The sequence below is a fragment of the Helianthus annuus genome, chromosome 11 (genome assembly GCF_002127325.2).
Source record: "Helianthus annuus cultivar XRQ/B chromosome 11, HanXRQr2.0-SUNRISE, whole genome shotgun sequence".
Taxonomy (NCBI): domain Eukaryota; kingdom Viridiplantae; phylum Streptophyta; class Magnoliopsida; order Asterales; family Asteraceae; genus Helianthus; species Helianthus annuus.
This window is the reverse complement of record NC_035443.2, coordinates 24,891,221-24,910,182: the sequence shown is the minus strand read 5'-3', so window position 1 is coordinate 24,910,182 and position 18,962 is coordinate 24,891,221. Positions and strand designations below refer to the sequence as shown.

At 33.0% G+C, this 18,962-nt stretch overlaps 3 protein-coding genes and 1 long non-coding RNA gene across 5 annotated transcripts; 3 read left to right on the top strand and 1 right to left on the bottom strand.

The window, feature by feature from the left end:
* Positions 1-282: 282 nt before the first annotated feature.
* On the top strand, positions 283-4,351 carry LOC110889634 (beta-glucosidase 18). Of its 2 annotated transcripts, XM_022137194.2 has the most exons (12): positions 283-553; positions 634-706; positions 792-850; positions 929-1,004; positions 1,074-1,148; positions 1,219-1,306; positions 1,385-1,637; positions 2,448-2,563; positions 2,799-3,051; positions 3,478-3,580; positions 3,667-3,775; positions 4,018-4,351. In XM_022137194.2, exons 1-12 carry the CDS (start codon positions 380-382, stop codon positions 4,238-4,240), a joined length of 1,602 nt encoding a protein of 533 aa, XP_021992886.1. In that variant the 5' UTR covers positions 283-379; the 3' UTR covers positions 4,241-4,351. The 2 variants fall into 2 exon arrangements, with proteins under 2 accessions (XP_021992886.1, XP_021992887.1); XM_022137195.2 differs by lacking the exon at positions 1,074-1,148.
* Positions 4,352-4,559: 208 nt separating this feature from the next.
* Positions 4,560-5,268, bottom strand: LOC110891775 (TIR domain-containing protein-like). The gene is made up of 2 exons (XM_022139348.2): positions 4,790-5,268; positions 4,560-4,665 (listed from the first exon to the last, which is right to left on the bottom strand). Exons 1-2 carry the CDS (start codon positions 5,266-5,268, stop codon positions 4,560-4,562), a joined length of 585 nt encoding a protein of 194 aa, XP_021995040.2.
* A 1,041-nt stretch (positions 5,269-6,309) lies between these two features.
* Positions 6,310-7,212, top strand: LOC110891776. Its single transcript, XR_002565549.2, has 4 exons — positions 6,310-6,478; positions 6,565-6,644; positions 6,739-6,855; positions 6,948-7,212. It is a non-coding gene; the product is annotated as an uncharacterized LOC110891776 (long non-coding RNA).
* A 2,537-nt stretch (positions 7,213-9,749) lies between these two features.
* On the top strand, positions 9,750-12,526 carry LOC110887783 (replication protein A 70 kDa DNA-binding subunit E-like). Its single transcript, XM_022135353.1, has 11 exons — positions 9,750-9,881; positions 9,978-10,245; positions 10,359-10,458; positions 10,548-10,675; positions 10,800-10,884; positions 10,980-11,112; positions 11,198-11,406; positions 11,508-11,628; positions 11,764-11,955; positions 12,237-12,412; positions 12,520-12,526. The coding sequence occupies exons 1-11, from the start codon at positions 9,750-9,752 to the stop codon at positions 12,524-12,526; spliced, it is 1,551 nt and encodes a 516-aa protein (XP_021991045.1).
* Positions 12,527-18,962: the final 6,436 nt, after the last annotated feature.

Sequence of the window (18,962 nt, the reverse complement as noted above, 5' to 3'; positions counted from 1 at the left end):
CAAAGTGAACTTGATAGTTGATATGTGCCTTTGAATCTTCACAGTCCAACCATCTTATTTCTCTTTATCAAAACCAATTTTTTTCATCTTAGTTACCCTTTTTGTTGTTTTCTCCTCAACTGTATTCAATCACTGAATCACATCAACTCAAAATTAAAAAGACTTGACACTTTATGTCGTTGTTATTATTATTATTATTATTATTATTATTATTATTATTATTATTATTATTATTATTATTATTATTATTATTATTATTATTATTATTGAAAAGCCAAGATTGTTTCAAATCAAATGAAACAGAGAACAAACCACTAGCAAGATGGTATGGTGACAATACAGACACCAAAACTACAAATATAAATCAGGAGCTATTAACATGGAAGTAAATTCAATACCAATATATCTCTTTTTTGTCATTTTTTCTTGTTCAACTATTCTTGAAGCTTCCATTAATGGGGATGAACCAAGATTCAGTCAACAACAACAACCAATCATTAGATCAGATTTCCCATCTGGGTTTCTGTTTGGAGCAGCTACTTCTGCTTATCAAGTAATCTTTAACACTTTTCCATAATCATTGTTCATTGTTTTGACCTAATTTTGACTTTTAACACATGCCCTTTTTTGTAGATTGAAGGTGCATATCTTGAAGATGGAAAGTCTCTCACCAATTGGGATTGTTTCTGTCATTCCAAACCTGAAGGTTAGTAGTTATTAGTGTTGTTTGTTGTTTGGATTCATTGATTTGTTAGTTAAATGTTAGTTAAAGTAGCTGCCTTTGTTGTTAGAGTGTGGAGAAAATGGTGATAATGGAGATGTTGCAGATGATCACTACCATCTGTTCATGGTATTGTTCTTGATTCTCCATTGTTATAACTTATAACATAAAAAAAAAATTTATTTATTTAATTTGGTTTTTATACAGAAAGATATTGAGTTGATGCATTCTCTTGGCATAAAAGCATATCGGTTTTCGATTTCTTGGGCTAGAATTCTTCCAAGTAAACTTTCTAAACCTTGAGTATTTTCATCATCTTTTTCGTGTGCTTATCGGGATTTTTGTCGTTTAGGGGGAAGATTTGGTGAAGTTAATCCTCTAGGGATAGTGTTCTACAACAATATCATAGATAATCTTGTACTAAAAGGTGAATCTTTATGCATAGTTGTTTATTTGTGAATAGTCAAACACATTGATTGATAAGCAAAGTTATACAGGAATCGAGCCATTTGTAACAATTCACCATGAAGATTTCCCTCAAGAACTCGAAGATAAATACGGGTCTTGGCTTGACCCACAAATGCAGTATGGTTAAGCGTCCATTTTCCCGTTAAATCAATTAACTTGTTGTTAGTCGTACTCTCGATAATGAGTTTCTTGCAGGGACGATTTCGTACATTTTGCAGAAACTTGTTTCAAGAATTTCGGAGACCGTGTAAAATACTGGATTACAATCAATGAACCGAATTTGGTTTCTGAATTTGCTTACGAAAAAGGGGTGTATCCACCTGGTCGTTGCTCACAGCCGTTTGGCAACTGTCTAGCTGGAAATTCTGATGTCGAGCCCCTTTTTGTTATGCACAACATGTTATTGGCCCATGGCAAGGCCGCAAAGCTTTATCGTGAACAATATCAGGCAATTTGCTAACTTTTAATTCAAACTGTATTCATTTTTTTTGGGTTATTAGATTTAAATAACCCCAGTACCACCATGTTACAAATTGTACCACGCCACTCTCAACTTTCAACTTATTTTCCTCAGCCGATCTCAAACTACCCGAACCCTAACCCAATTAGTTTTTTGCTGATGTGGCACTTGTTTAGTGATGTGGCATCTGATGCGACCTTTTTTAATGACGTGGCATCTGACGTGGCACTTATTTTGTGACGTGTGACGTGGCATTTGATGCCAGCTAACTGAGTTAGGGTTCAATTAGTTCGGGAGTGCCAGAGGATAATAAGTTGAAAGTTGGGAGTGCTATCAGCTAAATACTGAAAGTTGGGGTTATTTAAATCATAGTTGTCAATAGCGAGCGTAGCGATCGCTATAGCGCGCTACGTAGCGTTTAGGTCTAGGCTCACTATTAGGGTTGTAGTGATAGATAGCGACAATAGCGACAGTTTATTTTTTTGTTTTTTTAATATAAATAGCAATAAAATATAGCTATAAAATAATTAGATTTTAGGTTTTTGTTAAATATCCATGTAAAATAGCATATATACCAGGGTATTTTGATATAATATACATATAAAAAATTTTAGAATTCTTTTTCTAGTGTATCGCTATTTATAAAATAGCCACCTGCTATTTTTCGCTATTCGCTATGTAGCATATAGGTAACTTATCGCTATTGGTCGCTATTTGCCATTAACAACTATGATTTAAATCCAATAACCCTATTTTTTTATAAGAAAAACATATTTAAATTTAGTTTTGTTTCTGCAGCCTAAACAAGGGGGATCAGTAGGACTTGTGGCACACTGCTTCATGTATGAACCGATTACCGATAGTGAATTAGATCGCAAAGCTGCCGAAAGGGCCATGATCTTTAATATTGGCTGGTAATATTCTAGAGTACTATTTACATACCAAAAGTAACCAACTTCGGCCCAAATTCCGTTTTAGGAAACTTATAAAGTTTATAAGTCGATCTTTTAACGTAACCAACATTCAAGAATTCCGCTTTAAGGTTACATGGCCTAGTAACAATAAAAATGATTACATGGTAGTTCATACTTTACTCCTGTAGCGTAGTTACCGAAAAGAAGGAAAAACTTACATTTTTTTTAAAAACAGGTCATTTGATCCGCCGATATTTGGTGATTACCCTCAAGAAATGCGTGAATATCATGGAAACGAATTACCAAGATTCACCCAAGAGGAAAAGGATATGATGAAGAACAGTATTGATTTCATTGGAATAAACCATTATTCAGCTATATATGCCAAAGACTGCACTAATTCTAGCTGCTCAGAGAGTGCTAATCGCGTAATTAAAGGTTTTGTGGAAATTACCGGAGAGCGTGACGGTGTGCTAATCGGTGATCCGGTAGGATATACTGATTTCTGTGTCAAGATCATGTTTTATGGTTTTTTTAGTGAAGTACACGGATGTCCCTGTGGTTTACAAATTTTGGATTTGGTCCCTAGCTTTCCAAAAGTACACTGATGGTCCCTGTGGTTTGAACTTTGTGACGCATTTAGTCCCCAGATTTTTCCAGAAGTACATGGATAGTCCCTGTGGTTTGCACTTTGTAACACATTTAGCCCCTAACTTGGACATGCTAAGACCTTTATAATTTTTTGGCTGGGGGCTAAATGTGTTAGAAAGTGCAAACCATAGGGACCATCCGTGTACTTTTGGAAAACTATGGACAAATCCAAAAAATTGGTAAACCACAGGGACCATCCGTGTACTTTACTCTTTTTTTTTTTACTTTAATTGGTATTAAAAAAAATTATTTTGCACTTACAGACATCAATGCCGAGGTTTTTTGTGGTTCCGAGAGGAATGGAAGAGATTGTTAATTATGTTAAGACTAGGTACAATAATACACCCATGTTTGTAACCGAAAACGGTAAAGATTTCTTGTGTTCAACGCGTGTTTATCGTTGATTGTGTTGTTTGTACTATTCGTGACTAATTTTTGAGTTTTTGTTTCAGGTTATTCTTCACCAAACGTGCAGGATGTACAAGTTGAAGAGATTTTAAATGACGTCAAGCGAATTGAATTCCATCAGGCGTACCTTGCTTCTTTAGCTTCAGCCATAACGTGAGTTTCGTATGCTTTGACTTTGAAGTCAAACATTCTATTTCTCGTCTTAAAAGTTGATGTTAACTCATAAGTCAGAGCAAATTAACCTTTGACTAACATGACTTCATGATAAAAGACTAAGAATAGAAACATTATAGTGACAATCTGAATATCACAAGTAGTCAGTTTGACCACCCTGAAAGTCAAAAGAAGGTTGACTCTTTTTTTTTATATATATATATATATTTTTGAAATGACAGTAATGGAGCTGATGTTCGTGGCTATTTTGTATGGTCGTTGATGGATAACTACGAATGGGCACAAGGGTACAATGTAAGATTCGGGTTGCACTATGTTGACCGTCAAACATTTGACCGAATACCCAAATTGTCAGCAAGATGGTATCAAGGTTTTTTAAAAAACAACAGCCTGATTGATCTTCCAGAATCAGTTCACCAGCAAGCAGATATTTATAATCTTTGATTTGCACATACCATTATTTGAATTTTGTTACAAATTGTTACGCGTATAAACGTATTCATATACACACATTACTGTCTTTATTTATACACACAGATGTATTTTTATATAAAATTTTGTCAACAGTATGTAAAATCTACAATGAACTTTTATTCAAACAAATCAAAGATATGAAGGCATAGATTACAAGAAAAAATGTCAATATGTGCAACTAATTTACACTTACCAACCTAAAAAGGCCATTATTTTTAATTAAAAAAACGAAAAAAAAAAAAATCGTCGTTAACTAGATTGATATTAGTTCTGATAAATGGTAAAAATTTTAGTACACCATTTCAACGGGGCGAGCAGCATTCTTCTCATTGTCGATTTCTATCAAGGTTTCTTTCACCAACTCGGTTGTATACATTACCACATCCGCCCAATTCCTGTAAAATTTAGTTACAAAAATAAAAAAAAAAAAAAACCGTTAGATTTACAAAAATAAAAAACCGTGAGATTTCCAGAAAAGTTTTCGAAAAGGGTGAGCTTAATAAATCAACAAATGCTTACCCTTTGGAAGTGTCGAACGCGAGTCCGACAGTATTCTTAGCCTCTTCGATCGCGTAATTAAATCTTTTAATCTCAGACGGAGAACATAGTTTATGATCCGTGACGCGAAGCTGAGAGGGTTTCACATCACAAAAAATAGGAATAACTTTTTTTCTAGACTCCATCATCAAAGCAAGTTCATGAAGACAAAAATACGATTCACAATAACGGGGTGAAAAGACTGCTACGCCAATCTTGCAGCCGAGTATTGCCTTATCGATATGCTCAAAAAGTTTATCTCCCGGTTTCATGTTCTTGTTGTCAAGAAACGACGGGATTCTCGACAACAAGAGTTGGTTGTAGAGCAAAGAGGCGATTGATCGTTTTGTATCGATCCCACGATGGTTTATGAAAACATCAACAGCGGGTTGAACCACGGTTCGGGCCTTTTGTAATGCCATTTGACGTTTAATGTTGTTTAGCATGGCTGCACGTTGCATGGTTTCTGTTTTAGGAAAGTGAAAGCAAAAGTTTAAATGTTTTTGTTTGAGGAAAGTGAAAGCAAAGCAAAGCCTTAAATGTTTTTGTTTTAGCTTAGGTTGGTTTGGTTTGGTTTGGTTTCTAAAGTGGGGTGTGAAAATTTTGTATTTATAGATGTTGATGGAAGTATTGAACAAGAATGTATTTTTTGGAATTATTAGAATAGAAGTAAACATGACCAAATTAGTAAAAAAGTTGCAATTTACTATTATATTATTGCATGTCGAGAATCAGACCAATTCAAAGCTTTCAAAGATGCAACACTCACAACCCATTAAACATAGTTGGAGGGAAAACTTGTACTCCGTTTTACCGGGTCACTTATCGGGTTTTTACAGCATATGCTGACCATATTCTATAATCATATTATGTATAGAAAAACGAGTATCAAATATGATGTATGTTCGAACAATTACGTACCACAATGTAACTATATAAGAGTGAAAACTTATATGTGTCTAATGTTAAATTATGTTAGTTATTGTTTTCTCAAGATAAAAAGAAAATAGTTTGAATGGATCAATGTTCGAGGAATGAAAATTGACAGCAGACAAGTCGACAAGTCGACAACGACGGTTTGAATGTTTTTTTCAACATATATTCATCATCGGAGTTTCCAAAGACCCTTCAAATACGTTTTTCTTCAATTATCTTTGTGTTCATATACGGTGGTAAAACTTTTTGTCAAAATTAGATTACTATCTTTTAGGTACAATATAATATATAATATATAAAATAAAGATGATCATTAATCAGTTCTTTTAGGTACAATATAATATAATATACAAAATAAAGATGATCACTAATAGTTAAACACAACAACAAAACAAGAAATTAAAGAATAATCTATTATATATAATAAATGAAAGTTATTTGGGTTATGTGTCACTTAATTAGGGCATCCTCAGTTCTCTTTCCCGTCCAACAGTACCACCGCCCTCCTCTATTTATATCATCCCTCATTTACTCATTTAGGGCTAATGCTTTCTTTCTCTCTCTGCTCTGCTCTATTCCGATAGATGTTTATCCTCTCTGATGTTTATCTTTCTTCTTCTTCTTCTCATATTCATCTCCTCAACAATGTACGACAGAGGTTACTTCTATTGGATACATCTGCGTTTGAAACCCTAAATCATGTACCGTCGAGTGGTTGAAGAAGAGAATAATCATGTAAGATCTATTTTTTTATTCAGAAATTTTATTTCGTTTTATCTATTTTCTCATACTGAACATGATGAAGCCTTTTCTATCCTCAGAAGAAGAAACAGATCTCCTAGGGTTTCTTATCATACTCGATGAACGCTTTTGTATAAGCTCCTCTTAATCGGTGACTCTGGTATGTTTGCTTTGTTGTATCATATGATTACGAGTAGATTTATTTTGATATGTTTTGTACTTTGTCTTTTTAAAGCTTTTTTGTTGGTTTATAGAGTTTGTTGATTAGAAGCAACCTCTGCCGGACGGTTGTTGAGGAGATGGAAATGTGAAAGGTGATACCAGGTGTGTTGATAGGTGATACTAGTACAAAAGTTTAGGACATCACCAAGGTAACTTAAATCGGTGTGATTTATTTTTTTGTATTTCTAACGTTTTGATTTACTGTTTATTGGTGCATTGATTCATTTGTAATCCTTTGCAGATCTGCCTAACAAGTGTTGGATATAACGATGGTTGTACATAAAGTTTGATAAACATCATCCACTGTTCAATTATGAAAAACCACTGATCAAGACCAAAGTCCAGACAAGCACCGATCAACTAAATGTGAAACACTCTCCAACAATAGTGGTTCCCCATCAACATTAGTTGTTCTATCTTTGTTTATGTTAACAGTGTTTATTCTATCTTTGTTTATTTTAACAGTGTTTATATGTAACATAATTTATCCTATCACTTCAGTGTTTTGATCTGTACTATTAATTGAACAGTTGTTTCATTTTTATACTAAAAAAATTCCTATACACTTGGATGAATATTAAGCACCTCATCTTGATTGTTTGGGTATAGTATTCTTGAAATTGGTTCAAACATTTGATTGTTCAAAATATTCCACTGCTGAAATACAACCTCTGTTTCTTCAATCTCCCTGTTGACCACTGATTGACCAAACATCAGTGTTTCCAAAACTGGTTGGTATCCACTGATCGGAAAAATAGCCACTGCTCACTTTTACATTGTTGACATCCAATTACATAAGAGTTCCACCAACATTATTTTCATGATAAAATTTAAAGTTTGATTAAAAAATAAAAAAAAATTCTTGATGACTATTTGTTTCAAATCAAATTAGTAATTAATGCTGATTTCTTGAGCTTTGGACATTTGATTAAGCAAATTTTGAATTTCAAATTGACGGTTATTATATCTTGATTAAAGTTAAAAAAAAATTTTAAAAAGTTGTTATGACATTTGCTTTCAAATCAAGTCAGTAGTTACTGATAATATCATTAATTTTGAAATTCAAAATATGCAAATTGATAATTGAAATTTTTCGTTCTCTCTTTTTTTTCCTACTTTGCATATCATTTCTAATATTTAATTAGTTTAATAAAGCAGCGTATAAATATATACAATACTTACCTTTCAAAATTAAATCTGAAATTTATGACGTCCAATAACAGTGTCAAACTACAACAGTGGTTCGGCATCAACTTTAGTTATTCTATTGTTTATTTGTTTATGTTAACAGTGTTTATATGTAACAGTGTTTTCCGCATCAATGTTTTAAAGACTGTTAGGTTGTTAGATGTCATCACCTCAGTGTTTTATATGTAAGCATTTTTATGGCATCAGTGTTTATATGTAACAGTGTTTAGGACTGTTGTTTATATGTAACACTATTTATCACATTTGATTGTTCAAGTATTCCACTGCTGAAATACACCCTCTGTTTCTTCAATCTCCATGTTGACCACTGACTGACCGAACATCAGGGTTTCGAAAACTGGTTGGTATCCACTGATTGGAAAAAATAGCCACTGTTCACTTTTACATTGTTGACATTCACTGATATTGACCATCAGCGGTTTCCCTAAAAAATAGTCAGTGCTCACATTTTTATTATTGATGTTGTTAATTTGTGATACATTGAAATTATCAAATGAAAACTAGAATTACAATCAAATTACCATTTTACCTAATCTTTACATTCCAATTACATAAGAGTTCCACCAACATTATTTTTATGATAAAATTTAAAGTTAAATTAAAAAATAAAAAAAAATTCTTGATGACTATTTGTTTCAAATCAAATCAGTAATTAATGCTGATTTCTTGAGCTTTGGACATTTGATTAAGCAAATTTTGAATTTCAAATTGACGGTTATTATATCTTGATTAAAGTTAAAATAAAATTTAAAAAAGTCATTATGGCATTTGCTTTCAAATCAAGTCAGTAGTTATTGACAATATCAGTAATTTTGAAATTCAAAATATTCAAAATGGTAATTTCAAATTTTCGTTCTCTCTTTTTTTTCCTACTTTGCATATCATTTGTAATATTTAATTACTTTAATAAAGCAGCATGTAAGAATATACACTACTTTTACCTTTGAAATTAAATCTGAAATTTATGACGTCCAACAACAGTGGTTCAGCATCAACTTTAGTTATTCTATGTTTGTTTATGTTAACAGTGTTTATATGTAACAGTGTTTTCCCCATGAATGTTTTATAGACTGTTAGGTTGTTAGTTGTCATCACCTAAGTGTTTTATATGTAACGATTTTTATGGCATCAGTGTTTATATGTAACAGTGTTTAGAAACAGTTGTTTTTATCACATCACTTCAGTGGTTTCATCTGTACTATTAATTGAACAGTTGTTTCATCTTTATTTTAATAAAATAAAATTCCTATACACTTGGATGTTAACAGTGTTTAAGTATTTATATTTAGTTAAGCAAAATGTGAATTTCAAATAAAATTCCTATACACTTGGATGTTAATGACTATTTGTTGCAAATCAAATAAGTAATTAATGCTAATTTCTTGAGCTTTGGACATTTGAGTTAAGCAAAATGTGAATTTCAAATTGACGGTTATTATTTCTTAATTAAATTTAAAATAAAATATAGAAAAGAAATTATAACAATTGCTTTGAAATCAAGTCAGTAATTTTGAAATTCTAAATATACAAAATAGTAATTTAAAATTGACGTTCTTTCTCTTTTTTTGCCTGCTTTGCATATCATTTCTAATATTTTATTACTTTAATAAACCAGCATATAAAGATATACTCTCCCTACATTTTAAATTACATTTGCCACTGCATTCGGTTAAAATTTTTATTGGATAATCGGTAAGCTTGAATTCCAACCTTGATATTTTTTTTAAGAACATCCATGCTTATTGTATTATCATATTACGTTTAACAATACTTATATTTTGCATATTCTTTTTTTTTTTATGTACAGTCTTCAAATGGAGGTTGAAAGGTTAGCATGCTTAACGATCTTAATACATTCTCAAACAACTATTCGATTAGAGTGAAGATTGTTAGCATTTCGAAGAAGATGATGAATAATAATAAAAATGAAATATATCGTCTTGATATGATCTTCATGGATGAGATGGTACCGTATATAGTTGTCTTATAATTTTTTTGGACATATGAATATGCAAATGAATATAACACCTTTTTTATTTAATCGGATGTTTCATATTCTTAGGGAACTATGATTCAAGCCAGCTGTTTGCATAAGATGCTAGGAAAATTCAAGGAAATTCTTCAGTTGGATGAATGTCTTCTTATCACCAAACCTTCTCTTGCTACTAATAAGTCCTCTGCTAAGTATACCAAGAGAAATGACAAAATATCACTGTATTTCTATACTTCTGTTAAGAAATGCTTTGACTGGTCTGGACCGAAATACCGTTTTAATTTCGTTAACCTCAAGGATATTGTTAAAAATAAATTTGAAGTTAATACAGTTATTGGTGTGTAAATCACTACATGATATATATCTATTGTTTTGTCTTATTGTTTTTTTTCTTTTATTGTTATCACTTCTTAATGCTGTTTTCTTTTCACAATATATTTTTGTTTATAGATTGGATCGGTTATGTGGATGTATGTTTCAATCTAGAGGATACGTCAAAGAAGGATGGGAGCAAGGGCAAGAGACTTAATCTTAGACTTGAAGGCAATGAGTGCTTTCTTTTTATTAAGTTGTTGCATTTTAACGTTTAAACCATTATAAGGTTGCTTGATGTTATTATGTTTTATGTTAATATTTTAGAGGCCAAAAGTGTCCGGTTACTTTGTGGGATGGTTTTGCTATTGACATGTTTGCTTACATGAATGATAAGAAACGAAAGAAATATGTTGTTATCTTTTGTCATTTTGGTATGGTCAACCTTTACAAAGGTACAATTTAAACTTAATTAGTTTAATTTTTTTATTGTTATACATTTATCTTTAGATTTACTTATATGTTTTAAATTTGACACTATTTATATTGATCTATATTTGGTTTTATTTTTAAATTCAGGCAAGCGTGGTGTTGCAAACGGCTTTGAGCTAAGCAGACTTTTTATTGACACTGACATTGAAGAGATATCCTCTTTTAGGAAGAGGTATAGTTAGTAATATGCATATAAACATTGAACAGTATTATTTTGTACTTACATTTATTTTTTACGTTTTAATTTGATCACATGAATCTGTTTAGGTATGTAGAGAAAATTTCTGCTTCATCTTCATCAAATGATCATGTTGGTTCAATCGTTATCTCAAGTGTTGAAGATGAGTTTCTTAATAACCCTGATTTCATGCTTATTGGTTTCCTTGGAACCATATCAACGGTGTGTATTTTCTTATAAGTACTCTACATGCTGAGTTTTTTAAAAGTCTTTTCTAAGTGTAATTATTTTTGTTTGATGTTGATAGACAAAGAAGGTTTTGGTTATTGGCACAATCACAGCTATATGCACTGATAAACTTTGGTATTACAATGGTTGTAACCACTGTAAGTCAGGTGTGGAGGAAAGATTTGTAACGAAAGAAAATCCGGATGGTTTATCTGATGTTTATCATGAAAAATCGTTGGTGTGTACAAATGATAAATGTGAAGGAGTCGACATCTATTCTATTCCCCGGTTTGAGATTACACTTTTATTTCCTTATACTAAATACTAATATGAACCACACTTTTGTTATTAGTAATACTAATGTTTTCATTTGTTTTTAACTTTGATAGGTTCAAGATACCTATTAGGGTGCAAGATTCTTCCGGTACTGTGTCTTTGATACTGTTTGATTTTGAAGCTTACAAGATTCTTCAGAAAACTGCCAAAGAGTTAGTTTCAATTCAAGATCAGGTAACAAATACATGCATTCAGTTAATTAGCCATGTACTATATATAATTTAAAATTAATATTTATAAAATTGTATGTTCTCAATTATGGAATCATTCTGCTCATTGTAATTTATATTAATTTTTATAAAATCATAGGTTGTTAATTCTGGAGAGATACCGAACCCATATCCTGAGATCTTTGACACATTGATTGGAAAGAGGTATGCTTTCATCATAAGTGTTAAAGACTATAACATTGAGCATCAGGTTGAAAACTATGGTATTTCAATGGCCACTAACGATGATGAGATCCTTTCTGTGCTCTGCGCCAAATTCAATCTTAACCAGGTCTAAATCTTCATTATGTCATTCTTTTAATTTGATATTCATATCGTTTTAAAATATATTTATACCATTGTGTGTATTTTATGTTATTGTGTATTATGTACTTAACCGTAGAAATAAGATTGCAAAGAGTGCAAAAAAAACATTCTGGACGTCCTCTTGACCCTGAGTTCTTTCATTTTGATCGCAAAGGAGACTATAGGCTGGTATACCATTTTTTATAATAAACTAATGATTTACGTTTATTTGTCTGACTATTATTTTTTTCCACACAATACATGTAGCGTCTTCCTGCTGAAGTTGCAAGACGAGCAGGTCTTTCTCTTGATCTTCATCCTTTGAAAGTTCAAAACATGGTTGGAGTTGTTGAGGTTTATGATGTTAAGTTGGAGTTAAATGAATTGAAGCCACGTTATACGTTGGACGGTTGGCGAAAGTTTATGACTGACAATAACTTGAGGTTTGGTGATATGTTGCATTTTACATACGTGTCTTCGCAACAGAAGATAGTATTAAATCAAGTTACATCAGTTTAACAAACACATTTTAAGTCTGTTCTGTTATCAGATACTAATTATGAATTTTTTGATGGTGATGTTGTAGCTTTTTTTCTTAAATTATTAACTTGATGATTTGTTGCTATGTATGGCTAAGATGATAAAACACTGTTATTAGCATTTTATGTTTTAAATTTGGCCAATTAGATTATGTGTTAAATTATAGTCCTTTAAGTCATTGTTCCATTTTCTTGAATTCTATCTAATTTTTTAAAGAACTTCAATAACAAATAGTAGTTTGAACATCTGTTTGCCTTTTGGTCAATAGTTAATGGAAACCCATGTTAGGTTCAACAGTGTTTTGTAGAGGAAAACTGTGTTAGAAGACAGTAGATCTTAACAAGTTAAAGATCTGTTAAGGCTTAAACAGATGTTTGGCATTTAACAAATGTTTGGCCTTTTATATCAGATGTTTGGACTTAAACAGTTGTTTGACTTTAAACACATGTTTGACCTTAAACAAATGTTTTGCCTTAAACAGATGTTCTTCTTCTATATCAGATATTTGGACTTAAACAGATGTTTGACCTTAAACAGATGTTTGGCCATAAACAGATGTTAGGCCTTAAACCAAACATCTGTTTAAGCTCAACATCTATTTAACTATTTGTCAATATCTTATTGACTTTTGGTTAACATCTGTTTCAAATTTGGTCAACACCTTATTTTGTAAAAGAGGTACATAAACAAAGATTTTTTCAAAATTCCAAATCACCCTATCATATAAGTGCATTGATGTAAAAGTGGAAATGATATTATTCATATGGTCCTGTTGTGCTTTTGTTTGTCCTCTAATATGAGTTCATGATCTAATCCGGTGATTTGAAGACATTGATGTTGAATCGAATGAGATGGTTGATGTATTGTGGTCGTATTACAAACAAATAGTAATTAATTAATCTAAATAAATTTCCCGAGCCCGGGAAGCAATCCCGGATAAAAACCTAGTGGAGAATATAAATGTAGCGTGGGGTTTGTGAGTGAAGCTAATGGTTTTTGTTAATAAAATGAACCAATCTGGATCATTCATTCTTTTTTGTATTTAGAAATAAAAAAACAAATAAAAATAATATAATAGCAAAGTTTAAATGTTTTCTTTCTCCAATTATATTGTAATTACATTATCTCTCATATTTTTCTCTTAATTTAAATAATTTGTTAGTTTATTATTTTAGCACTCGTTTCTCCAATATGCATCTAGTCCATTGGATTAGAATCAAATACAAGAGACACCATAAATAAGAAGAGTAAGAAAGATTCTACTACATTGGGTAGGGATCCTGTACATTAATCCAGAATTATGAGAAGTGTATTATAACACTATATATAACACTATATAAACACCGTATAACACTATGTAACACCATATAACACCATATAATACTATGTAACACTATATGACACTATATAACAATATATAACACTATACATCTATCATAGACATGCTATCAGACAAACTATAGTGTTATATTTGTTATATAGTGTTATATAGTGTTACATAGTGTTGTATGATGTTATATGGTGTTACATATTGTTATACGGTGTTTATATGGTGTTATATATAATGTTATAATACACTTCTCACACTTCTGAATTAATGTACAGGATCCTCTATCCTACTACATTAATTTAGATTTGCAGGATTGAGATTAGTTTTAGGAAAAAGAAAATAATGGGAGGGTATAAAGGGAATTCTACATTTATTGACTTTCTCTCCCCAGATGCAAGACACATGTCAATTCCACTCATCAATTTAAAACGTTCATAACTCTTTCACACGTCATTTTTTTTACATTACCATAATAACGAGCGTTTTTTATCTTTAATATGAGTATGATATTACTATATAAAAATAATATAAAAAAATTCACTTTTACTGGGTTTCTTTGTATTGTGTTAGAGCTTGTGGTCATTGTATCTTTCAACTGGGTCTCGGTCCTTACGTTTTTTACTAAGGTTTTTACACATTGTGTTATTATCAAAACTTATAACATAATGTTAATTTTGGTTATATCCACTGTATTTTTATTAGAACCTGTAACAAAATGTATGACACAATGATGATGTTATATCTGGGTTTTTTATACATTGTGTTATAGGTTATGGTCATTGTGTTTATTCTGCTATCCATTGTGTTTTAATTTGTTGTTTCATTATGTTTTACGTTATGACCATTGTGTTTAGTTTGTTGTCCATTGTATCTTTTATTTGTTGTTGTGATGTTGGTCTACTTTCCATTGTGTTTTTAGTTTGATACTCATTGTGCTTTATGTTATATCCAATGTGTAATACGCATGTAACGCTTCGCATTTCTGTACTTTCCATATTTAGAAAGTTGTATTCGTATTTCTATTTTTGGAAACTTGTATTCTTATTTCATTTCCAATCTTGTAATCGGAGACGTTGATTATAATGGAAGTCATTTTCATACATATACATGTTACATACTTGTGTTACATGAAATCAATCATCAAATACGTGTTTATACGCAAAAAAACCGAGACTCGAATACTTGGAATTATCAATTGTACATACATCACAGTCATACAATACTTTGTTACAATTTGAATACCTAAAAACAAGCTAAAATATAAGAAAACGACATAAAATAACTTAAAAACCAAGTTCAACGGCTTAAAATGGACAAAATCAAAAAGTTGGAAAAACATGACCCGTCGTGCCATGCGACGGGAACATGTTGCATTGTCGCGTGGCGCGAAGATGCCCATTTTTCAGCCTACATTTTTAACCAACCATATTTGAACCTTTTCCACCTCCTTTATTCCCCAATCACCTTCCAACCTTCTTAAACCCAAACCCTAATCCCCCACTATAAATACATTCCTCCCACACCTTCCTAAAACCTTTACACACTCTACAAATCACTACAAACATCCAAAAACTCTCAAGAATTCTCCATTTTGGGCTGAAAACACTTAGTGTTCTAAGTGAGTTTTCACTCACTTTTATTCAACATTCTTCCTCATTTCTTCTTCCAAACTACTTGGATAACCTCTAGGAAGGTTTCCACAAGTTTGACATGGCAAACTAAGGTGGAACCTCACCACATTGAGGTCCAAAATGGTATTAAAATTCTGTTTTGATGATACTTTTACTTACAAACTATAAACATGTTTGTACAATATTTCATCAACCTTGCTTCTAATCAAACCTATGGTTATGGAGCTTGAGTATTGTTGATTACTACAAGTTTAAAGGTTCAAACACCTTCTAAACTTTCTGTTTTGACAAGGTTTAAACAACCTACAAATGATGAGACCATCCAAGCTCACCATCTTCATATGATGAGACTTGTGTTTTGGTGAAAGTGTGAACCATGGAAGCTTTGGCTCTCCAATCTTGCTCCACTACCTCACTTGTTGATATTTTTTATCTTCATACCACTAAGTCTCAAACAATTTCCATCAAAGGGACAAGCCTACATCACGTCCCCAAACACTTTCCATGTTTGGGATGCACGCATCTAGCTAGCTCACTTGGTTGTTTGTAGATTTAGTAGGTTTTAGTCTTATTATTTTCCAATTCATGACCAACCGAAATCATCAACAAAGTTGATGATTTTGTGCTTTGGTGAATCATATAATGAGGTTAAATGGATGGAATTCATCCTACCTCCTTGCATGACCATTCTCATGGTACCTAAATTTACATTCGTATACGTTAACTTTTAATTTCCGAATCCAATCCATTAAACAAAAACCAAAACTCACACACATACATTTCCCTCTTAGGGTAACTTCAGTGTTCCAAATACTCAAGGCTAAGTGGAATTACTTCGTAAACTGTGAGTATACATGACCCTCTTACTGTTTTTACACTTTTGGGTGCAATATATATATATATATATGTATTAAAACTCACACAATCACACATATGCAAATACTTTATTCATACAAACGAATCCGTTAATACATGCTTTATACGTTTATATTTTAGGAATACATGCATGCTAGAAGCCATTCTTGCACTATACTTTGTCATTAACTTCGTGCGAGCCTACCTTAACATATATAGCGCTATAGCAGTAGCACACCATCCTTGTTGGGTCTATGTTAAGCAATCATACAAACGCTCTTGTCCTTGCGACGACAAGATTACACTAGTGGAATCTTTGGGTTGACACGTATGTGATACATGCTAGTTCATGTTATGTTTATGCCTTAGTATACGTTTTTGCCATCTGGATCTCGTTAAATTCTTTTATACATATGCTAGTATACTAAACTTGTATGCTTACCAATGCTTTTGTGTTGACATGTTATTTTAATATATATTGCAGGAGCTTGATATTGATGCATTGAAAAGAAATCTAGTAGGATGGACTAGAAACGCACTTAGTTTAAATTCATGTTTTGTTGTTTAAATTGTTATGTTTTAAATGTTGTATTTTCCTTTGAAACGATGTATTACCTTTAGCATTAAATGAAAAATCGATATTTTAAATACTTGTCACAATTAGTCGTTATGAAGTCTCTTGCAATCTCGTTTTAGTCTCACTCCGATGTTTTCGCCATCGGTTAGGGTGTGACAGGTTGGTATCAGAGCCATAACTATAGGGAATTAAGAAAAATTGCCATGCTTTTTGACCTAGTCTATAGTTTAGGGACCTATACTTGACCATTCTTGTTATCATGCTTAAATTACTTGAATTATCCCTACTTTGCTCCTATCTTATCTTTTGTCTTAAATATACAAGTCTTTCCTAAGACTAACCATAATACACATACGAGGATACGAAGACACTCTCATATCACAAACGAGACGATCTCACCAAAATAGGCGTGAAAACCCCTTTTTTGGTGAAATCCCTTAATTCGTGTTATCAATTTTTCACGAAACTGCACCATCAAATTAGGAGTGATTTCCATACCTTGATGGAGAAACTTCCCGTTCCTAATCTAGTGGACGCTTACCAATGAGTCGGAACTTGTTACTTATCTCGTTCGGTAATTACTAATCACACTTAGGGTACGACGTTGTCAAGATAGGGGTGCAACCCACACCTTGATAATTAGTCCCACTCCTCGATTTACAATCATGCCATCGGTTGGGGTGTGACAACCTGAAGAAACACTGGTTTAATTAACCGGAATCAACTAAACCCGGGGGTTTGAATCTGCATAAATGGGGTTAAATCTTCTCGTTCGATTCGTGGGTTAATGATCCTCTTCCTCTAGTAATCACTGCAAAACAACAGCCATTAGACTCACCAGAGAAATACCGGCGCAGTCTTCGTGACGCGTGAACCAATGCGAGGACGAGTTTTTCTATCATAGAATAGTGTGTCTCTGGGCCAGTTAGCATCTTACTGATTTAGTATATTGGAGTTTAAACGCCATCTCTTTCTACCATTAATACCGCGCCAACTGCTACATCTGCTGTGGACAGATATAGGATTAGCGGTTCCTCCTTTCGTGGTTCTGTTAAAGTTGGTAACTGGACCAGACACTCCTTCATTTGTTTGAAGGCTTTCTCCGCTTCTGGTGTCCATTGAAAATGGTTCTTCTTGGCGCAGTTGCGTAACGTGCTAATGAACGGATAAGATTTCCCGGCGTGATTTGCCAAGAATCTGTTTAGTGCTGCTAATCGACCCGTGAGTCGTTGCATTTCTTTAACTGTTGCTGGTGACGACATTAGTTGAATGGCCTCTACTTTCTCTGGGTTGACCTTGAAGCCGTCTCTGGTTACTATGAACCCTAGGAATTTCCCTTCCTCCATTCCAAAGGAGCACTTTGTTAGATTCAGTTTTAGATTAACGCTGCGCAAGGAGTCAAAGGTGCGCTGAATGTTTGCAAGCATGGACTCTTTTTCTTAGCTCATGATGACGAGGTCATCCATGTAAACTTCCACTGTTACGCCAATGTCTTCTCCAAAAACTCTATCCATCAAGCGTTGGTAGGTAGCCCCTGCGTTGCGGAGACCAAAAGGCATTTTCGTATAGCTAAAGATACCTTTATCTGTGCGGAAGGCTGTTTTGTCTTTGTCTTCCTCTTTCATTTGTGCTTGATGGTAGCCTTTATAGCAATCTAGAAAACACTTCCAGCGGAAGGATGCTAGAGAATCGACTTTCTTGTCTATTTCTAGGAGTGCGTAACAGTCCTTTGGGCAGGCTTTGTTGAGGTCTTTGAAGCCGACACACATGCGCCACCCGCCGTTGTGTTTTTGTACCATTACTGGGTTGGCTACCCAGGTTTGGTAGTGTACTTCACACAGGATCCCAGCGTTAAGTAATTCTGTTACTTGTTCGTTCATTGCTTCTGCTTTTTCTGCGTTGAGACTGCGCCTGCCTTGCGCGACAGTTTCTGCTGAAGGTCAGACATTTAAACAGTGCTGCGCTATGTCTCGTGGTACTCCAGTCATGTCCGTCGGGGACCAGGTGAAGATGTCTATGTTGTTAGAGAGAAGTTCTTTCAACTTTATTCGGATTGCCGG